The 19,492-nt window shown below is 37.3% G+C and overlaps 2 protein-coding genes across 4 annotated transcripts; one reads left to right on the forward strand and one right to left on the reverse strand.

Annotated features, from left to right (window-relative positions):
* Positions 1 to 3,554: 3,554 nt before the first annotated feature.
* On the forward strand, positions 3,555 to 14,332 carry LOC307028133 (ecto-ADP-ribosyltransferase 4-like). 3 transcript variants are annotated; one of them, XM_079662934.1, is made up of 4 exons: positions 12,408 to 12,427; positions 12,644 to 12,736; positions 13,000 to 13,142; positions 13,282 to 14,332. In XM_079662934.1, the coding sequence occupies exons 3-4, from the start codon at positions 13,002 to 13,004 to the stop codon at positions 14,170 to 14,172; spliced, it is 1,032 nt and encodes a 343-aa protein (XP_079519060.1). In that variant the 5' UTR covers positions 12,408 to 12,427; positions 12,644 to 12,736; positions 13,000 to 13,001; the 3' UTR covers positions 14,173 to 14,332. The 3 variants fall into 3 exon arrangements, with proteins under 3 accessions (XP_079519062.1, XP_079519060.1, XP_079519061.1); XM_079662936.1 differs by lacking the exons at positions 12,408 to 12,427; positions 13,000 to 13,142 and adding an exon at positions 3,555 to 3,861; XM_079662935.1 differs by lacking the exon at positions 12,408 to 12,427 and having other exon boundaries at positions 12,558 to 12,736.
* On the reverse strand, positions 6,654 to 9,912 carry LOC307013335 (uncharacterized protein). Its single transcript, XM_079640697.1, has 3 exons — positions 9,845 to 9,912; positions 7,929 to 8,073; positions 6,654 to 7,682 (listed from the first exon to the last, which is right to left on the reverse strand). The coding sequence occupies exons 2-3, from the start codon at positions 8,064 to 8,066 to the stop codon at positions 6,831 to 6,833; spliced, it is 990 nt and encodes a 329-aa protein (XP_079496823.1). The 5' UTR covers positions 8,067 to 8,073; positions 9,845 to 9,912; the 3' UTR covers positions 6,654 to 6,830.
* Positions 14,333 to 19,492: the final 5,160 nt, after the last annotated feature.

Genomic DNA, 19,492 nt, shown 5'->3' on the forward strand with positions numbered 1-19,492 from the left:
TGGCTCTCTAGCTCTTTGCTCTGCGTTGCTCTAGGTTGTAATGACGTTTCTGCTGGTGTTCCATTTCTGCATTATAGCTTTATCCGTCACAACCGTAGCTTTGGTCTGGCAGTCGTCATACATGTCTTCATTCAGATCATAGGTCACATCCTGCATGATATGCTAAAAATGAGGAAAAACATGTGGTTCAATAGTCATCGAGTAGATGGAGATATACACTAAGTGGAACCTTGAACCTCTTTTGCCAATCCTTAACAAAACAATTACAGACCATGTATGTTGGATACCTGTACTAGTGCAACATTAAAAACATTAAAAACATGTGTATTTGTTATCAGAGTATCAACATTTGTATTAAGTCCTGCCAATGTCAAATATGTAGTTGTGTAAATAATACGTTTTAAATACCTCCTTTACAATATCCTGCCAGCTGAGAGTCAGATATATGGTGACAAACATGAGCAGTCCCACCAAAAGAACAAGGGAACAAATGGCAGAAGCAGATACAGTTTGTCTCTGACATTCTTGGTTATCCGAGGAAGGCATAGTGCATCTGAAACAGAGGGAACATCTCATGTAAACCAGAATAACTCAGATCTGAGTGACTGAGCAAAATCCTACAGTGGAACGAAGCACTGTACTGTAACGTATATCATTCATCCAGATGTATCATACCTTATTATAAAGGGTCAATCTACTCCCATTTTAATTCATCAAATTATATACATCTCTGCTGCAAAAATATTACATCTACATAGTAATTGAGATGTGTGACTGCATATTGAAGTTATTTGCAATTTACTTTTCACTGCAATATTTCTCTTTTTAATCCAAGTTTTAATAATGTGAGATGCTTTGAAATAACTCAACACCTCCTGAGCAACACTTTAGTCTTTTATGAAAAATGGGGCTGTCATCAGTCTTTTTCAGAATAAAAAGTGTACTTTATTTTTGTCGACGACATACAAGACCTTTGTTTGTTTGAACAAGCTACCGAACAGGTTTTATGAGTGTTGGCACATATGGAACCTCTCTCTTGCAATAATAGCAGTGAACTGACGGAGCCAGTGTGGGGCAAGGTTTTTATTTTTTCATTTGACAAATACACATTTACACATAACTTAAGAATATAATGCAAACTAGTAAAGGGGTAAATCATTTTTTTTCTACTAAATGCTTGTAAAACTACATTTCGCTGTATAGTGATACATGTACAGCTATGGGATTAGTTTTGTATCATAAAGATAAAGCAACACCTGTGAGGGTTGATGAAATGTTAAAGGAGCCTATAACAACAAGAGATTGTGAAATATCAGAGAAAATGTGTTTATTCATGAGTGTAACAAAGAATGGTTGTCAAAAAACATTTCCTCAATTATGAATACAAAGTAAAGGTGACCAACATTGGGTAATCTTTCTGAAGAAAAATCAATACTCATGGTGTTTTACGGGAATCGGGTTGGGTAATTGGTGCTCTTAATCTATTTAAACTTTGAACTGAGGAACAAATGAACAAATACACATGGTATTGTAATAAAGAAATGAATGAAAACCCAGTGTTAGAAATAGGAGGATTTTTTACTTAATTTGAACATGTTTTCTGTCAAGTCCCACAATTTGTACACACTTATCTAAAGCATGGACAAACTCACTGTCACAGAGAGACGCTGTGATTCCCTCTTTACTATGTGAGCTACACAAGGCATTATTGTATGGTAGAATTCAAATTGGGATTACCCTCTGTATAATGTGCCTACACAGAACATATTAAGTGTGTGTTTTTTTGCAAAAAAGCGCAGGTTTAATAAAATATATAATTCCTGCTTTTAGTCTCAGGATCCTGATATTGTTCATTGCTAGATGTTCTGTCAAATAATCTGGGTATTCATATGGGGATTTATGTTCTGATTCTTATGTCAAAAGATTGATAAAATAAGATTTATGGATAGACAATATTGACAAAAGGTTGGCACTCCAAGTGATTTCTTATTTCTTAGCACAAAAATCCTAAACTAAAGACAATAAGCTATTCTCAAAAATAGAACAATTCAATTTACACTGCTCTGTTGACTATTTTGCTACAAATGAAACAGCATTATTTATGTGTTTGGATTTGTCCAATTATTTGTTATGACCTGATTGTATTTCCCAGGCTTACTTACTTACATTTCCTAGTGAGTTGCAAAGGCTTGAAACTTGGAAGTCATTGATTGAGTAACAGAGCACTTTATTACAATTTGGCAAGTCAAATTTGTGAATATTATGTCATGAAAAGAAAAGTAAAAAAAATGTATGCATTCCCAGAATAAGCTAACAATATTGACTTATACATTAAGTTTTAAACACGAACACTTTGGTGTATGAATGTCATTGTTTCCAACTGTAAAGCTATTAGCATCAGCTGAAATGAAACCTTGTCTTTCAGATGACAACTCCAGCTGTGTAGTAATAGTTGTTATGTAGAGATGAGGCACTGTATACTGCTTTTTTCTTATGATTTTCTAACACCTTCACAATGACAAAGGGTAGCAAAAGAGATACAATAATTACACAGGCAATGACAAAGATTAGCCAAAACCCATGTGCAGGTAACGCAGATATAGGATGCAACGTATTGCTCTCTATATCATAAACACAGTTTAGGTTGCTCTTCAGTCTGTATAAGACTTTATACCTCTGTGTGTCCATGTCTGTGTCTGTGACTCTGAAAACCTCATAGGGAGGAATGAGCACCTGGCTGTTTAGCTGTAATGCTGAGTAATGTGTTATGTCAGCACCGAAACACGTGTATACTTCAAAACATGAAGCGTTCCTGGTCAAATTCCACCCGTCAGTGCCTAATACGAAGGTGCTGAACCGAATCAGTTTGTTAGAGATGCTCAGATTAAAAAGTGTCTCTGTTCGGTAATTCGTCCAGAGACATGTCACCTGGCTGTGCTTCAGAATCTGAATGGCTTTGCTTAAGGAAGAATAAAGGGAGTGTGGCTCTAATGTCTTGTTTAGTTTTCCAGTAATTACTTTATTATCAGGGTTTGACTTGAAAGGTTGCATCATAACTTTTGTGTAAATGTAAATGGCTGTTGAAAGATGTTTCTCCATATACTTGTTGGCTGGCTCTCTAGCTCTTTGCTCTGCGTTGCTCCAGGTTGTAATGACGTTTCTGCTGGTGTTCCATTTCTGCATTATAGCTTTATCCGCCACAACCGTAGCTTTGGTCTGGCAGTCGTCATACATGTCTTCATTCAGATCATAGGTCACATCCTGCATGATATGCTAAAAATGAGGAAAAACATGTTGTTCAATAGTCATCCAGTAGATGGAGATATACACAGGGGTCGGCAACCCGCGGCCCACGGGCCGCATGCGGCCCTTTAAGCCCTCTGCTCTGGCTCCCTTGAGCTTAGACAAAAATAAGAAGGAAATAAAATAAAAGTATTTGTAGGACTATTTATATTTTGTTGCATGGTTGAAAATGTTTCGCATCTTGTATTTTGAGGTGATACTGTGACACATAAATAAAAAACAAAACGGTTTTAATTAGGTCAACTAAAATATGCGTCACATCCTGCTACGGTCCCGCGCGAGCGCCTTTTCCTGCGGTTGAATAACCTTACCCCCGGCTCGATGAGCGAATGGATAAATCAAAGAACAGTACAGGAGAAACACAGGATTTAATTCTGTGTGGACAGTTATATGCTTTCACAGCAAACGATGCTGGTTTACCGGTATGTTTGATATGTAGAGAGAAGTTGTCAAAGGTGCTGCACTGCAGCCTTTACGTATCGAGGAACAACGGGAACAACACGGAGAGGAAGACAGCTGACGATCTTCAGTCATAATCATAAGTCATAATTCAATGGGGTATGTAATTTATTTCAGAAAACACTTTTTGTTATATTCCATGGAATGCTCTTAACATCCCGATAGCAATGAATATATTAAATGCTTTGACAATAAATACATACAAAAATGAATCTCTGGAAGCCGTAGCGCTGTAAAAAGCACGACCAATCATCTGAGCCGGCCCGGTTAAAATAACTGGATGGCCTACCTGCCTGTCAGCCTTTCAGCCTTCCATCTGTGCACAAATTTATCTCGTGGCCTCATTGTCCATGTGCGCGTTCGTGTGTGTTGGAGGAGGGGCTTTGTGAGGAAGTCTGAAGGAAGAGGCATATTTTTTCCGGTTGTGTATTTTCAAATTCTAGCGCACTCGAGCTGGTTTCTCCATTCTTACCTACCCTACCTTTAACTATTTTTAGGGTGCAGCTATATGTTTTATTTATTTGAAAGTGGGCCCATTTTAATAATATTTTTTTTCCTTCAAATGTGCAGAGGACTCCCCAAGTGCTGTGTTTAATTTATTTTAAAGTAGGCCTGTGTATTATTTTTAATTCTCCTTATAGGGGTTCTTTGTTTCTTATTAGAGGTTAACAGTTTCATATAATGTAATAAATAGCCTAATAAATGCAAAAAAACTGTAGTTTTTGTCTGATATAACAATAAATACAACTTTATTAGCTATCAAGCTATGAAATATGTTTTGCGGCTCCAGACAAAAAAATGTTTGGGAAAAAGCAGCAAAATAGCTCTTTTGTTCAAAAAGGTTGCAGACCCCTGCACTAAGTGGAACCTTGAACCTCTTTTGCCAATCCTTAACAAAACAATTACAGACCATGTATGTTGGATACCTTTACTAGTGCAACATTAAAAACATTAAAAACATGTGTATTTGTTATCAGAGTATCAACATTTGTACCAAGTCCTGCCAATGTCAAATATGTAGTTGTGTGTAAATAATACATTTTAAATACCTCCTTTACAATATCCTGCCAGCTGAGAGTCAGATATATGGTGACAAACATGAGCAGTCCCACCAAAAGAACAAGGGAACAAATGGCAGAAGCAGATACAGTTTGTCTCTGACATTCTTGGTTATCCGAGGAAGGCATAGTGCATCTGAAACAGAGGGAACATCTCATGTAAACCAGAATAACTCAGATCTGAGTGACTGAGCAAAATCCTACAGTGGAACGAAGCACTGTACTGTAACGTATATCATTCATCCAGATGTATCATACCTTATTATAAAGGGTCAATCTACTCCCATTTTAATTCATCAAATGATATACATCTCGGCTGCAAAAATATTACATCTACATAGTAATTGAGATGTGTGACTGCATATTAAAGTTATTTGCAATTTACTTTTCACTGCAATCTTTCTCTTTTTAATCCAAGTTTTAATAATGTGAGATGCTTTGAAATAACTCACCACATCCTGAGCAACACTTTAGTCTTTTATGAAAAACGGGGCTGTCATCAGTCTTTTTCAGAATAAAAAGTGTACTTTATTTTTGTCGACGACATACAAGACCTTTGTTTGTTTGAACAAGCTACCGAACAGGTTTTACGAGTGTTGGCACATATGGAACCTCCCTCTTGCAATAATAGCAGTGAACTGACGGAGCCAGTGTGGGGGAGAGGTTTTTATTTTTTCATTTGACAAATACACATTTACACATAACTTAAGAATATAATGCAAACTAGTAAAGGGGTAAATCATTTTTTTCCGACTAAATGCTTGTAAAACTACATTTCGCTGTATAGTGATACATGTACAGCTATGGGATTAGTTTTGTATCATAAAGATAAAGCAACACCTTTGAGGGTTGATGAAATGTTAAAGGAGCCTATACTGTAACAACAAGAGATTGTGAAATATCAGAGAAAATCTGTTTATTAATGAGTGTAACAAAGAATGGTTGTCAAAAAACATTTCCTCAATTATGAATACAAAGTAAAGGTGACCAACGTTGGGTAATCTTTATGAAGAAAAATCAATACTCATGGTGTTTTACGGGAATCGGGTTGGGTAATTGGTGCTCTTAATCTATTTAAACTTTGAACTGAGGAACAAATGAACAAATACACATGGTATTGTAATAAAGAAATGAATGAAAACCCAGTGTTAGAAATGGAAGGATTTTTTACTTAATTTGAACATGTTTTCTGTCAAGTCCCACAATTTGTTCACACTTATCTAAAGCATGGACAAACCCGCTGTCACAGAGAGACGCTGTGATTCCCTCTTTACTATGTGAGCTACACAAGGCATTATTGTATGGTAGAATTCAAATTGTGATGACCCTCTGTATAATGTGCCTACACAGAACATATTAAGTGTGTGTTTTTTTGCAAAAAAGCGCAGGTTTAATAAAATATATCATTCCTGCTTTTAGTCTCAGGGTCCTGATATTGTTCATTGCTAGATGTTCTGTCAAATAATCTGGGTATTCATATGGGGATTTATGTTCTGATTCTTATGTCAAAAGATTGATAAAATAAGATTTATGGATAGACAATATTGACAAAAGGTTGGCACTCCAAGTGATTTCTTATTTCTTAGCACAAAAATCCTAAACTAAAGACAATAAGCTATACTCAAAAATAGAACAATTCAATTTACACTGCTCTGTTGACTATTTTGCTACAAATGAAACAGCATTATTTATGTGTTTTGATTTGTCCAATTATTTGTTATGACCTGATTGTATTTCCCAGGCTTACTTACTTACATTTCCTAGTGAGTTGCAAAGGCTTGAAACTTGGAAGTCATTGATTGAGTAACAGAGAACTTTATTACAATTTGGCAAGTCAAATTTGTGAATATTATGTCATGAAAAGAAAAGTTAAAAAAATGTATGCATTCCCAGAATAAGCTAACAATATTGACTTATACATTAAGTTTTAAACACGAACACTTTGGTGTATGAATGTCATTGTTTCCAACTGTAAAGCTATTAGAATCAGCTGAAATGAAACCTTGTCTTTCAGATGACAACTCCAGCTGTGTAGTAATAGTTGTTATGTAGAGATGAGGCACTGTATACTGCTTTTTTCTTATGATTTTCTAACACCTTCACAATGACAAAGGGTAGCAAAAGAGATACAATAATTACACAGGCAATAATAAAGATTAGCCAAAACCCATGTGCAGGTAACGCAGATATAGGATGCAACGTATTGCTCTCTATATCATAAACACAGTTTAGGTTGCTCTTCAGTCTGTATAAGACTTTATACCTCTGTGTGTCCATGTCTGTGTCTGTGACTCTGAAAACCTCATAGGGAGGAATGAGCACCTGGCTGTTTAGCTGTAATGCTGAGTAATGTGTTATGTCAGCACCGAAACACTTGTATACTTCAAAACATGAAGCGTTCCTGGTAAAATTCCACCCGTCAGTGCCTAATATGAAGGTGCTGAACCGAATCAGTTTGTTAGAGATGCTCAGATTCAAAAGTGTCTCTGTTCGGTAATTCATCCAGAGACATGTCACCTGGCTGTGCTTCAGAATCTGAATGGCTTTGCTTAAGGAAGAATAAAGGGAGTGTGGCTCTAATGTCTTGTTTAGTTTTCCAGTAATTACTTTATTATCAGGGTTTGACTTGAAAGGTTGCATCATAACTTTTTTGTAAATGTAAATGGCTGTTGAAAGATGTTTCTCCATATACTTGTTGGCTGGCTCTCTAGCTCTTTGCTCTGCGTTGCTCCAGGTTGTAATGACGTTTCTGCTGGTGTTCCATTTCTGCATTATAGCTTTATCCGTCACAACCGTAGCTTTGGTCTGGCAGTCGTCATACATGTCTTCATTCAGATCATAGGTCACATCCTGGATGATATGCTAAAAATGAGGAAAAACATGTTGTTCAATAGTCATCCAGTAGATGGAGATATACACTAAGTGGAACCTTGAACCTCTTTTGCCAATCCTTAACAAAACAATTACAGACCATGTATGTTGGATACCTGTACTAGTGCAACATTGAAAACATTAAGAAAATGTGTATTTGTTATCAGAGTATCAACATTTGTATTAAGTCCTGTCAATGTCAAATATGTAGTTGTGTAAATAATACTTTTTAAATACCTCCTTTACAATAACCTGCGAGCTGAGAGTCAGATATATGGTGACAAACATGAGCAGTCCCACCAAAAGAACAAGGGAACAAATGGCAGAAGCAGATACAGTTTGTCTCTGACATTCTTGGTTATCCGAGGAAGGCATAGTGCATCTGAAACAGAGGGAACATCTCATGTAAACCAGAATAACTCAAACTGAGTGACTGAGCAAAATCCTACAGTGGAACGAAGCACTGTACTGTAACGTATATCATTCATCCAGATGTATCATACCTTATTATAAAGGGTCAATCTACTCCCATTTTAATTCATCAAATTATATACATCTCGGCTGCAAAAATATTACATCTACATAGTAATTGAGATGTTTGACTGCATATTGAAGTTATTTGCAATTTACTTTTCACTGCAATCTTTCTCTTTTTAATCCAAGTTTTAATAATGTGAGATGCTTTGAAATAATTCACCACATCCTGAGCAACACTTTAGTCTTTTATGAAAAATGGGGCTGTCATCAGTCTTTTTCAGAATAAAAAGTCATACAAGACCTTTGTTTGTTTGAACAAGCTACCGAACAGGTTTTACGAGTGTTGTCACATATGGAACCTCCCTCTTGCAATAATAGCAGTGAACTGACGGAGCCAGTGTGGGGCAAGGTTTTAATGTTTTCATTTGACAAATACACATTTACACATAACTTAAGAATATGATGCAAACTAGTAAAGGGGTAAATCATTTATTTTCTACTAAATGCTTGTAAAACTACATTTCGCTGTATAGTGATACATGTACAGCTATGGGATTAGTTTTGTATCATAAAGATAAAGCAACACTTTCTCAGAATAAAGCAAAACTGAGTTTAAAAGAAAAAAAAACTAAGTCAAGCAAAATAAAATACATTTCAAAAATTAAACTATAAGTTGCAAAGAAATCATTTGTGTAATCATGTAAACTATAAGTATTTTTTCTTTGTTTTAACATAGGTTTTTGTTTGCACTTCTTGTTTCTTCTTTCTCAATGATCAGACTTTTGCTCTCGCTGCAGCTTTCTCGTTTGCGCTCCCTCCTTTTTTGTTTGAGATTTTCACACAAACATCCCAGGTGGGCGGGACTTTCAGGAGTGTGTCCCCATTGGCTACTCAGTTTTTGAGTGACAGCCCATTACACCACAGATCATACAGTAAAACTCATTCAGCAAACTCCGGAGTCCACTCGGCCACGTTAGTGTTGGGTTGCGTTCCGATAATCCAAAAATCAGCTCCTAAATTCTCACCCTATCTCCTATTCCTTGAAACGTCACGGGGTTAAGGGATAGTGGATAGGAGAATTCAAAAGGACTTAGGAGAAGAGACTGCGGTACTTTAGAGAATCCGAATGCACTTTCACTATCTGACGTGTTTATGATGCGCCAGCGGACGTCATTGTGTGCGTCTGCTGCTGTGGTGAAACTATGGAAACTACAGTGTTCTATACAACGGACTACAACATGGATGTTTAATAAGAACGAGGGACTCATCTCAAGACTCTGCACCGTGCTCTGATGCTGTTGTTTTATGCTTTATGAACGTGGACAACAGAGAAACATATTCTTCATGACCAAAGTTGTTACTGAAATAAAAAAGGAAAGTGAAATTTATGCTCGTCACCCTCCCCCTCCGGTCCACATTAATACAAATGATCCCAATACGTATGATTGTATGAAAATATCTGAAAATCAATACAAATGTATTTATTATAAACGTTAGTCCTTAACACCTATCACTGTATATCACCATTCAAACATATTTTAAAAGTTGAACAAACCCCACACAGCTCAGTGAAATGTTTACTTTATTTGATCATTTCAGTAAAAACTAACGTTCTTATTTCTCTTTTTGATTATAATACTGATGAACGTTCAAAACAAAGCACTTTGGCAACTTACCACATACGTTTTAAAATGCTTAATAAGCACCGTAACTTTCATGATATAATTTCTCCGTCATAATCGTTTGTTTCCGTGAACGTCCGACTGTTGTGTGACGGCAAATGCTGCGGCTGCAAGGCATTGTGGGGCAGCATTTTCTCCTCTCCTTTCGGTTAGGGAGGTCCAGTGGTTCCTCAGCTAAAGGAGATTATAAAGGAAGTTTGAAACCTCCTTTCTTTTCAGTTGGAGAATTGGAACGGCACTTAACATGGCTGCCACTGACGTACTTCCGGGTCATTTCACTTGGTTAGGAAGGTTCCTAAGCTAAATGGACTATTGGAACGCAACCTTGGTGTCTCCTGGGGAGTTTCATGAACATATCGGACTTCTCTTGTGGATTGCTGTGCATTGTGTTGTGTAGTTTACACCTTATTCCAACTTTAAATATTTTAATACCTGAACACACTGCTGCTGTTAAATAATTTCCCAATTTGGGATTGATAAACTGTCTGTCTATTTATTTTATAGATTAAAAAAACAAACCCATGTATTTTCAAGCTAAAGGTGATACACAATATAAACTGTATACTATTATTTTTCAAAGACATGTTACATTTCAAAAGCATATATTCCTATGTTTAGGACAAACAAGTAAAGACTGCTTTAATTTAACAAATTCTACAATATAAAAGTGGCAGATTTGCTTTATTAAACAGACCAGACCTAGGCTGCATACCAACACAATTAGGAACATGCTCACATCTTACTATGTTGGTCTGAAGAGCTGAAGCATTCACACACAATGGATACAAATGGTGTTGTCTCATTCTATATCCTGTGAGAAAATGATATACATTTAGCATAAAAAATTCCACATACTATTCCTAGCCTGAGGAAGATATGAATAATCAACAGATTTGAATGGAATCTCGAACATTTTCATGTAGAATAAAGACAAAAGAGTGATTATACAAATTACATGTATTGAAATTTGAACCAGAAGATGGAGTCTCAAAGAATGTTTTAAATAAAAGGACATAAAACTAAATGGTGGATAATAATAAAATCTATTAAATGTATATGTAAAGACATTTGGTCAAATGAAATGACACGCCCAGCGTGGATGAAGCTGGTGCAGGTCTTTCTTTATGCCCCCCCTCCGTGCTGTCCCCTCAGAGGAAGTGGGAAAATGGGATAAGACCTCTGGACACCACGCTGTCTCAATGATCCACACTGTTAATATGAGAGGAAAATAAATGTTTTAGGAAATGAAAAATATGAAGTTAACAAATAAAACACAGCTCAGGGACAGTCATGGACGGTAGGTTTTCCTACAAATTTAACTCAGCCTCCATTGATTTGCATATCAAATTAGCGTGTTAATAAAATAAGCTATCATGGCTTATACTTGCATATCTAAACAGAATCATGAAAGCCTGTTGGTAGAGTCAGGCACACGAGTCAGTTGGAGTGTGTGCGCCGGTGTCTGAATGCTCACTCACTGCTAGCTATGTAGCTAACTGTTAGGCTAATTAGCTTGCATTGTTAAGGCCCAGATACACCGGCCCGAAATCGGCAGTAAATGGGAGTCGGGCCGAACATGAGCGTGGGCACGCCCTATTCGGAGTTATTTGCGCCGCACCGTCGGGTCTTTTCTGCCGACCTGACGCCTTTTCTTGCCGATTCAACATGTTGAATCGGCGTCGGTAACACCACCGGAAGTCGGATAAAGGGATAACACTGATTGGCTGTTCAGCTAGCGAATCAGTGCATGAGAAAAGTTAACGGAAGTGAGGGAGGTAAACAAATGATTTAAAATGGAAGATGGAACACACATGGATGGCTATTTCACCTCATTGGTTTATAGAGCTCCTGTTCGTTCATGTTTTCAATGGACGAGAGTGAAAATGGAAAGAAAAACGCTATTTGCTGTTTGTTTATATCACGGAGTCTATTCTTCTTCTCTGTCTTCCGGTTGTTCCGGTTGTTGCCTCTTTTGAATGATGAATACACACTACCGCCGCCTGCTGGTAAGGAGAGTTATTGCCACTCACGCATACGCAGTTCATACGTGCTCGGCTCGGATTTGCGGTGTGTTCCAGTGCGCGAAGTCGGCAAATACGCAGGAGAGTCCGGCGACGCAACAGTCGGTGTCGGTGTCGGCGTCGGCGACTTCTCAGGTGACTGGCCGGTGTATCTGGGCCTTTATGGATCTAAAGGTAGCAAAAGCTAACTTTCATAGCACAGCTTTACTTCTCACTTACCACAAGAAAGAAACAGACCGTATAGTACAGCACAAGCAGCACAAATGATCAATACTTACATATATTTTCACTTGTAGTATTATAATAATTGAAATGCTGGTTCTTCGGGGGGTGTTCTATCCACGCTCAGGCAGCCACCGCAGCGCAGCTGCCTGCACAATCGCTGGAGGACTGGGCTGTCACTCAAAAACTGAGTAGCCAATGGGGACGCACCCCTGAAAGTCCCGCCCACCTGGGAGGTTTGTGTCAGAATCTCAAACTAAAAATGAGGGAGCGCAAAAGAGAAAGCTGCAGCGAGAGCAAAAGTCTGATCATTGAGAAAGAAGAAACAAGAACTGTAAACAAAAACCTATGTTAAAACAAAGAAAAAATACTTATAGTTTACATGATTACACAAATGATTTGTTTGCAACTTATAGTTTAATTTTTTATTTTATTTTTAATTTTGCTTGACTCAGTTTTTTTTTCTTTTAAACTCATAGTTTTGCTTTATTCTGAGAAAGTGTTGCTTTATCTTTATGATACAAAACTAATCCCATATACATCCTGTTAGGTGGAACTAACAGGATTGCCGACAAACAGCAATGGCTCCACCCTTTTTCTAAAGAATATCATGCTGCTGTGGAAAGCCCTCGGCAGGAGAAAAGTAAGTCAAAAACAATCAGGTGTTATATTGTTGATGGGGAATATAATGGTATTATGATGGTCTGGGACTCATCATATTGGTCCTGGTTATGGTTTATTGTTTATCTCTTTCATGTCAGCTAAGTTTGTACTTTAACTTACAGATTTAAGCAAACGAACTGGATCAATGTGAATGCAAACAATGTGGAAGAATTAGAAAACACTTTTTTTCTTTGGTATTAAGAGCAATTTTTCAGGAAGTGAGAGGTTGTGTTTTTCATTTAGATATGACGCTTGGCAACTGTGGACCAATGTGCAAGCTGAGGTCACACAAAAGCTTGGCAACCCTTTGTTTGCTTTTGGCGGTGGCACTTTTATTAATCTATGACCCATTTCTACTCATCTGGTGGCCTCAGAATCCTGCTGAGGTGGGAGGACAGTTCTTCATTTTACATGCAGCAATACATTCACATTTGACCTGTCTCTTGTGTCAGAAGATATACACTATATATTCTAAAGCCTTCTGTAAGTGTTGCTCACTGTGGCTTTTCTTATCTGTCCCTGTAGAAAAGTGTTGCTTTGCCTCTGGATATGGCTACGGATTCCATTGACGACATGTATGAGGGTTGCCGGTCTCAAACAGCCTCAGTGATCGACCTGTTTGGCGTGTTTGAGTGGCACTACAACAGAAACTTCAGCATTGCCTGGGCTTTAGTTGAAAGCAGTGCAAAGAAACCTGTCCACACACAGCTGAAAGAAGACCATGCCATAGTACTTTACATGTACACAAAGCTGAAATATATACAACACGTCTTTAACCAAGCAGTGAAAACAGGGAAACACAAGTACAGCACATATACATTTAGGTTCCACTATTTCTACTTCTTCCTCACTGATGCAATTCAAGTTCTGCGTGAAAACCAGACATTGTGCAGAACCACATATCACAGGACATGGGAACTGTTTGACCACAATGTCATCAACACTAACATGCGTTTTGGTGCTTTTACCTGGGCAGCTTCAAGCAAGCAGTCTTTTGACTTTAATGGCAATGTTTCTTGTTTTGAGATCTACTCATGCTTTGGTGCTGATATAACACATTACTCTGCTACAAAACAAAAGGGACAGGTGCTCATTCCTCCTTATGAGGTCTTCAAAGTCACTGATGTCCTGACAAACGACCCATGGTGCAGTGTGGTCTACAAGCTACAGAGCACCAAAGCGCCAAGAAGGGATTTGAATTGTATATTGAATCAAAAGCAATTAAAAAGATATGTTGAAGTTTATTTAAGATACTTGTATACATGGAGTGCTTGGATGATGTTAGCATACATATTGCTGTTAATAATAATCTCTGTAGTCCTTGTACAACGCAGGCAGAAGCGTTTTGTGGCTGTAGTGCTGGGGGCTCTTCTGGTAATGATAGTTATTCTGGTGATATGGAGAGTTGCTATTTGATAAAAGACGGTAGATGGTGTGTATCTGGGGTACTTTTTCATGTGTTGTTGGTCACTGAGAGAATTCACAATCTATGTTTGAAAGTAATAAGGAAATACAAATGTTATGTCACTGAAACTAAACAAATACAAGAAATAAAAAATACTAAGAAACTCTCAAATCATTTCTGTTAATTGTTGATATAAACACTAATAATTCCGCTGAAAACTATTTATAGAAAGAGTAAATACAGCAGAGACCATACCAAAAGGTTTTTTTTTAACAATCTTTGCTTATGTTGAACTAAAATACTCCTTGGGTGTTTAGCTTTTCTTTTCTTGGGCTTATGTGTGATTGCCAGATGTACAGAACCATCTTATCCATTACATTTTAACAGGAAGTGAGTTTACTGGGTGTTTCTCAATGTCGAGTACGCTTGCTTGGTAGCACATGCCTTCCGAGTCACTTGCTTCAGAAGCGAGGCAAGAATACTTCCTGGCATTCGGAAAACGAAGAGTAGAACAGGCAATGTGGTATATTTTCTTTGTCCAATTACTAAGAGACGTTTTAGACCTGTATTGTTGTAATTGTTAAAAAGAAAACAACCGCTTCTGCTTAATACTAGTCATTAAGCTGCTAAATGCTATAATGTGGCTTGTCTGTTCTTATTTTTCAGTGTCATGCTTAATTCAAATGCTTACTCTAACATTTACAAAAAAATTGAATATCCCCCTTGGGGGACTAATAAAGGTCATCTTCTCACACCCTTACCCTATCAGCTGGTGGTAAAAGGCATCTGTTACAGTCACACTATAACATATATATTTCTAAATGTTAAATAAAGAAGGTGTGATGTGTTGGTATGTCAGCTTTGACAAAGCTGGGCTCAGTAAAATAAGTAATGTTTTAGTAATATGTTTGGCTGCTGACGATAACACATTACAGTTTTTTTCAATTGCTTACATGTCTTTTTGAAAACATGGCTAATTTTCTCAAAACACGTAACAAAATTAACTAAACCACAAAGTGCAAAACACCTCATATATCCTGCAGAATGACTTACTGCACTGAACCTGTTTAGGCTCTTTTTTTGAAAAAATATTCAATTTTTAATGAACACGAGGCCGAGGTTCTCATCCCTCCATATGAGATGTTAACCATTTCTAATATAATTAATGAGTAACAGGTACAAATGAAAGGTCTGGAAGATTGTTATGTTGAGTCTTGGAGGGTCGAGGAGCAAAGAGCGATCTTAACTGCATGATCGACAAACTTCATGCTTAGGGTTGTTTGGTCATTGTGGGTTTATGAATGCTAAATGACTACCAGTCAATAAACCAACACACTCTCACTCCATAATCGTCCAGGAGCGACGTTTGGTCAGGGTCCCGTGGCGTGCAGTTGTGACGCTCCTAGGCTCCTTCAGCTTCATAAAGGCACGCAAATAGCTTTCAACTGATTGCAATGTATTCCCATCTGCTCCGGGATTTGACGCTCATGGAGGCACGGCATTCGTTTGTGTCGGCTGCCCTTAAAGGCAATGTGAGCGTCCATTCCCATTGGATAACGGAGAATTGTACACCCGGAAGAAGGTATTCCCCTTACTGTCGATTGATTTTACAGTGATATCTGCACTACTCATCGACAAAAAACACCAGATTATCTTTGTTAATTACACAACATTGATTGGTTTAAATTGTGTGCAATGCTTTTGTATTTTTCCCCTTCGATTCGGAGAAACAAATATTTTTTCGGAGTAATCCCCAGCTATCGTTTAGGAATACACCATCTGCTCTGTTTGACCAACCCCGTGATTAGTTCTCAAGCTCTGTGATTGGTTGACCTCCAACTGCATTCCATATGAAAAAAAAACATTTCGTAAAAGATAAAATCATACTTTATTCAGCAGTGCTTGCTTTACTCTTTGAAAGTCATCACATGAATGCATTGTAATAAATGGTTTTGGCTGCATTAAATATATTATACACATCTGTCGTAGTTCTTTATTTTTATTTATCTACAGAGATCGGGCTTAGAATAGACCGGAAACTATTCTTTTACCGTTCAGTTTGAATTTCACAATAAAGTTAGTAGTAATATTTTGTTTTGGTATTATTGTTTTTAATTAACTACTAGACCGCTGGGTCATGTTAAGACCATATTTTCTGTGCTGCTGTGGGGTTTTTCCATCGCTTTTGTGTTAAAAATATCAAAACAATAACTAAATATATCCGTCATAAACTAAACCAGAAACAGCAGTATATTTTATTTTGTTAACACTGTAAACTTGACAGCTTTTTAACCAAAACCACCTACTGGTTAAAGCACGTTATTACACGTTTAGAGTAATGCAATGCAGGTAGATTGTGCTACCTGCTTGAAATGGGATGGAACCACGGCAGACTGTCCAAAACTGGATTTGAACGGGTCCACCGCGTCCCCCCCTCCCCCACCCCGTCCCCAGAACTACACATGCTGGCTATTATGTTTCGCAACATGTTCTCTATCTATGGCACGTTTCTACTGGGAGTTGTAGTTTTAAAATACATTTTCCTATTTCCCATAATAAGAAGTTGCCAGTATTAAACTGTGTACATCCCTGGAGGTTTAGGGGATAGGAAACACTCAAATTTAAAACATATAATTAATAAATGGGTGAAAATTGCTTGTGCCCATAATGGGCAGCATTAATGTATATAACCACATGCCAGCTATGTCAGAAGAGCTTTATTTAACAGCTGGTCTTATATCTGTGACCCCTCCTGTTGTTAATTGATAACATTACATTAATTGATAAGCCTGAAACATGTACTTGTCAAGGTTCAGAGGCAAATTTTGCAAATATGGCAGTAGCCATCGATCATCTTAAGATAAGATATACTTTATTGATCCCAAGTTGGAAATATTTGCGTTACATCAGCATGTGTAACAGTTGTACAGTAAATATGCAGTGGTGTTTATTTGTAAATGATTTAGTATAATCACACAAATTCTGTGTTTTATATTGAATAATTCTGTGTTCTTTATTTATTGATTGTTCAATACCTGACAAGGCCGGAGATGAAATATCTATATACATCCTATAAGAGTATAATACATATGTATAATATCAGTTAAAATAAGTGCTTCAACATAGTTAACATTGCTGGAGGTATGCACAAATATTGATAAATGTCTTGTAATGCACTATTGAGGAACCTGCAACCAAAGTTTTTCATTCATTGCATAACTATACCGTTTGTGTATATATGTCAATAAACCTTAGAAAATCTTGAAATCTTGAAAGGGATGTGTAAAATAGTCATTATATACAGTCTTTAATTAACTATTAGTAGAGAATAACGAGTAATGAATATACTATAGGGATCCTATTAATATCTAATAATAAAAATAATGAAATTCAATAACATGCTTTAACCACAAGGTGTTTATATCAGCAGTGCACCTTTATGGTGTAAATACAGCCTATCTACCAATTGGATCAAATATAAAAGTCAGCCGAATTAGTGTTGATCCTGCGAAGAGACGTATTGTGTGAAAATAAATGTAAGATGTTGTGTAATTGCTGATATATTTATGATCCACGTCACGTTTTCAGTGTTGGCGGCAGTTCCTCATGTTTGTCTAGAAGTCTTCTCATCAGGGCTCTATAAATAGAGAACTACGGCAGATATGTAATATTTAATGCAGCCGAACCGTGTATTACAATGCCGCTATGTGATGACTTTCAAAGAGAAAAGCAAGCACACTCGGAATAAAGTATTATTTTATTTTTTAAAAATGTTTTCGGTCTGTTTCCGGTATTTGTTAATGACGATGTGATGTGAGATGTGAGACTGGAATTGCACAGGGGAAAATAACGTATCTTTAGATGCGGATTTTGTTAAACTAATACGTTTGCGCTGAGGACCAACACTATACAGTGACGGGGAAGGGGGTAGCAATAAAGATAACACCATTAAACAGTTACACAACATAACAGAAATAATATCGATAGCAGCGTCCCTAGCAACCACCTTGGTAACAATGAAAACGTTCTATGGACGCAATTTCCTGAAGTAATCTTCGTAATAACTAGCAAACTAAAGATCATGTACATCCACTGCACACATAATCTGAAATAACAACTCATATTTCTCGCATCAAATGACATCAAAACGCATTTTAATGGCCAAACTAACTTTAAAATAGGCATTTTCCACCGAGAATAAAACGAAGTTCGGCCATGTTTTTTTTTCTGCAGGGAGAAATTTGAAGATCACGTGACATAGACGCAAGCCATAGAGCGGCGAAGTCACGCCCATCTACTTCCGGTCCATGGGACCCCGGAAGCGAAAAATTATACATTGAATTTAATGGAGAGAGAAAACGTATCTTTTGATCCCGTTTGAATTGTGCCACGAACTACACATATGATGTTTGTCAATCTTAAACAATCATTTCCATGTCAAAAAAGTCAAATTTTGTCGTAAAACTGTTGAAATATAAGACTATGAAAAATACGCGACTACAAAGACTACAAATCCCAAATCCCATTCTGGGTCGCGCATGTGATGTCACAGGCGATAATGCTCCAAGTGGTTGCGACTCGTAATTAAAGCGAAGAAGAAGATTTCATAACTGATTTATTCCCTCCAATAAATATAAGAGATTGCTCCAATACATTCACTTTTACAAGATGCCTGTGTGCTTTGTACCATGTTGTAATCACAAAAGTGATCATACCACTTGCTCGTTCTATCGCTTCCCGTCTTAAGAAAGGACCAGGAGTCGCTGGATCAGACATATCAGGTAATATCATAGGTAATATACATGTTATGCATGGAACATAGTCAAGTTAGCTACCTAGCTAGTAGCGACGAGTAGCGAGCACGTTAGTTAGCATTACATTACTTAGCCTTGTCATTTTTAGTAGCCTTACCATGAAGTTATTATTTTATTACATGAAGTAAACCAAAATGTTAAACAGTAAGAGTAGTCATCATGGTAAGTATTTCGTGAAACATTTGAAGAGTAGCCAACTGCGCCCTCCACCGGGTGCTAAGGAAGCAGTTCAGGGAGAGTCGAAGGAACGCAGGCAGGCAGGGAGCTTTGCATGACATTCTTCTGGACGTGTTTCATTGTGATGATAGTGAGAGTGAGTCAATCTGTTTGTTGGAAAGACAGTAGTTGAGTGATTACTGAGAGAAAATTATTCAAAGAGATAATTATTCAGTGTTGTTACTTTAAAGTGTTGTTACTGACCTTTTTCTCTTTTATTGTCTTTACCTCACCTATAACTGCTGAGACCCTGAGGAACATGCACACTGACCTGCTCTGGCAACCTGATTTCCACTGTACG

This window comes from Notothenia rossii, assembly GCF_949606895.1.
Source record: "Notothenia rossii genome assembly, chromosome: 1".
Classification (NCBI taxonomy): domain Eukaryota; kingdom Metazoa; phylum Chordata; class Actinopteri; order Perciformes; family Nototheniidae; genus Notothenia; species Notothenia rossii.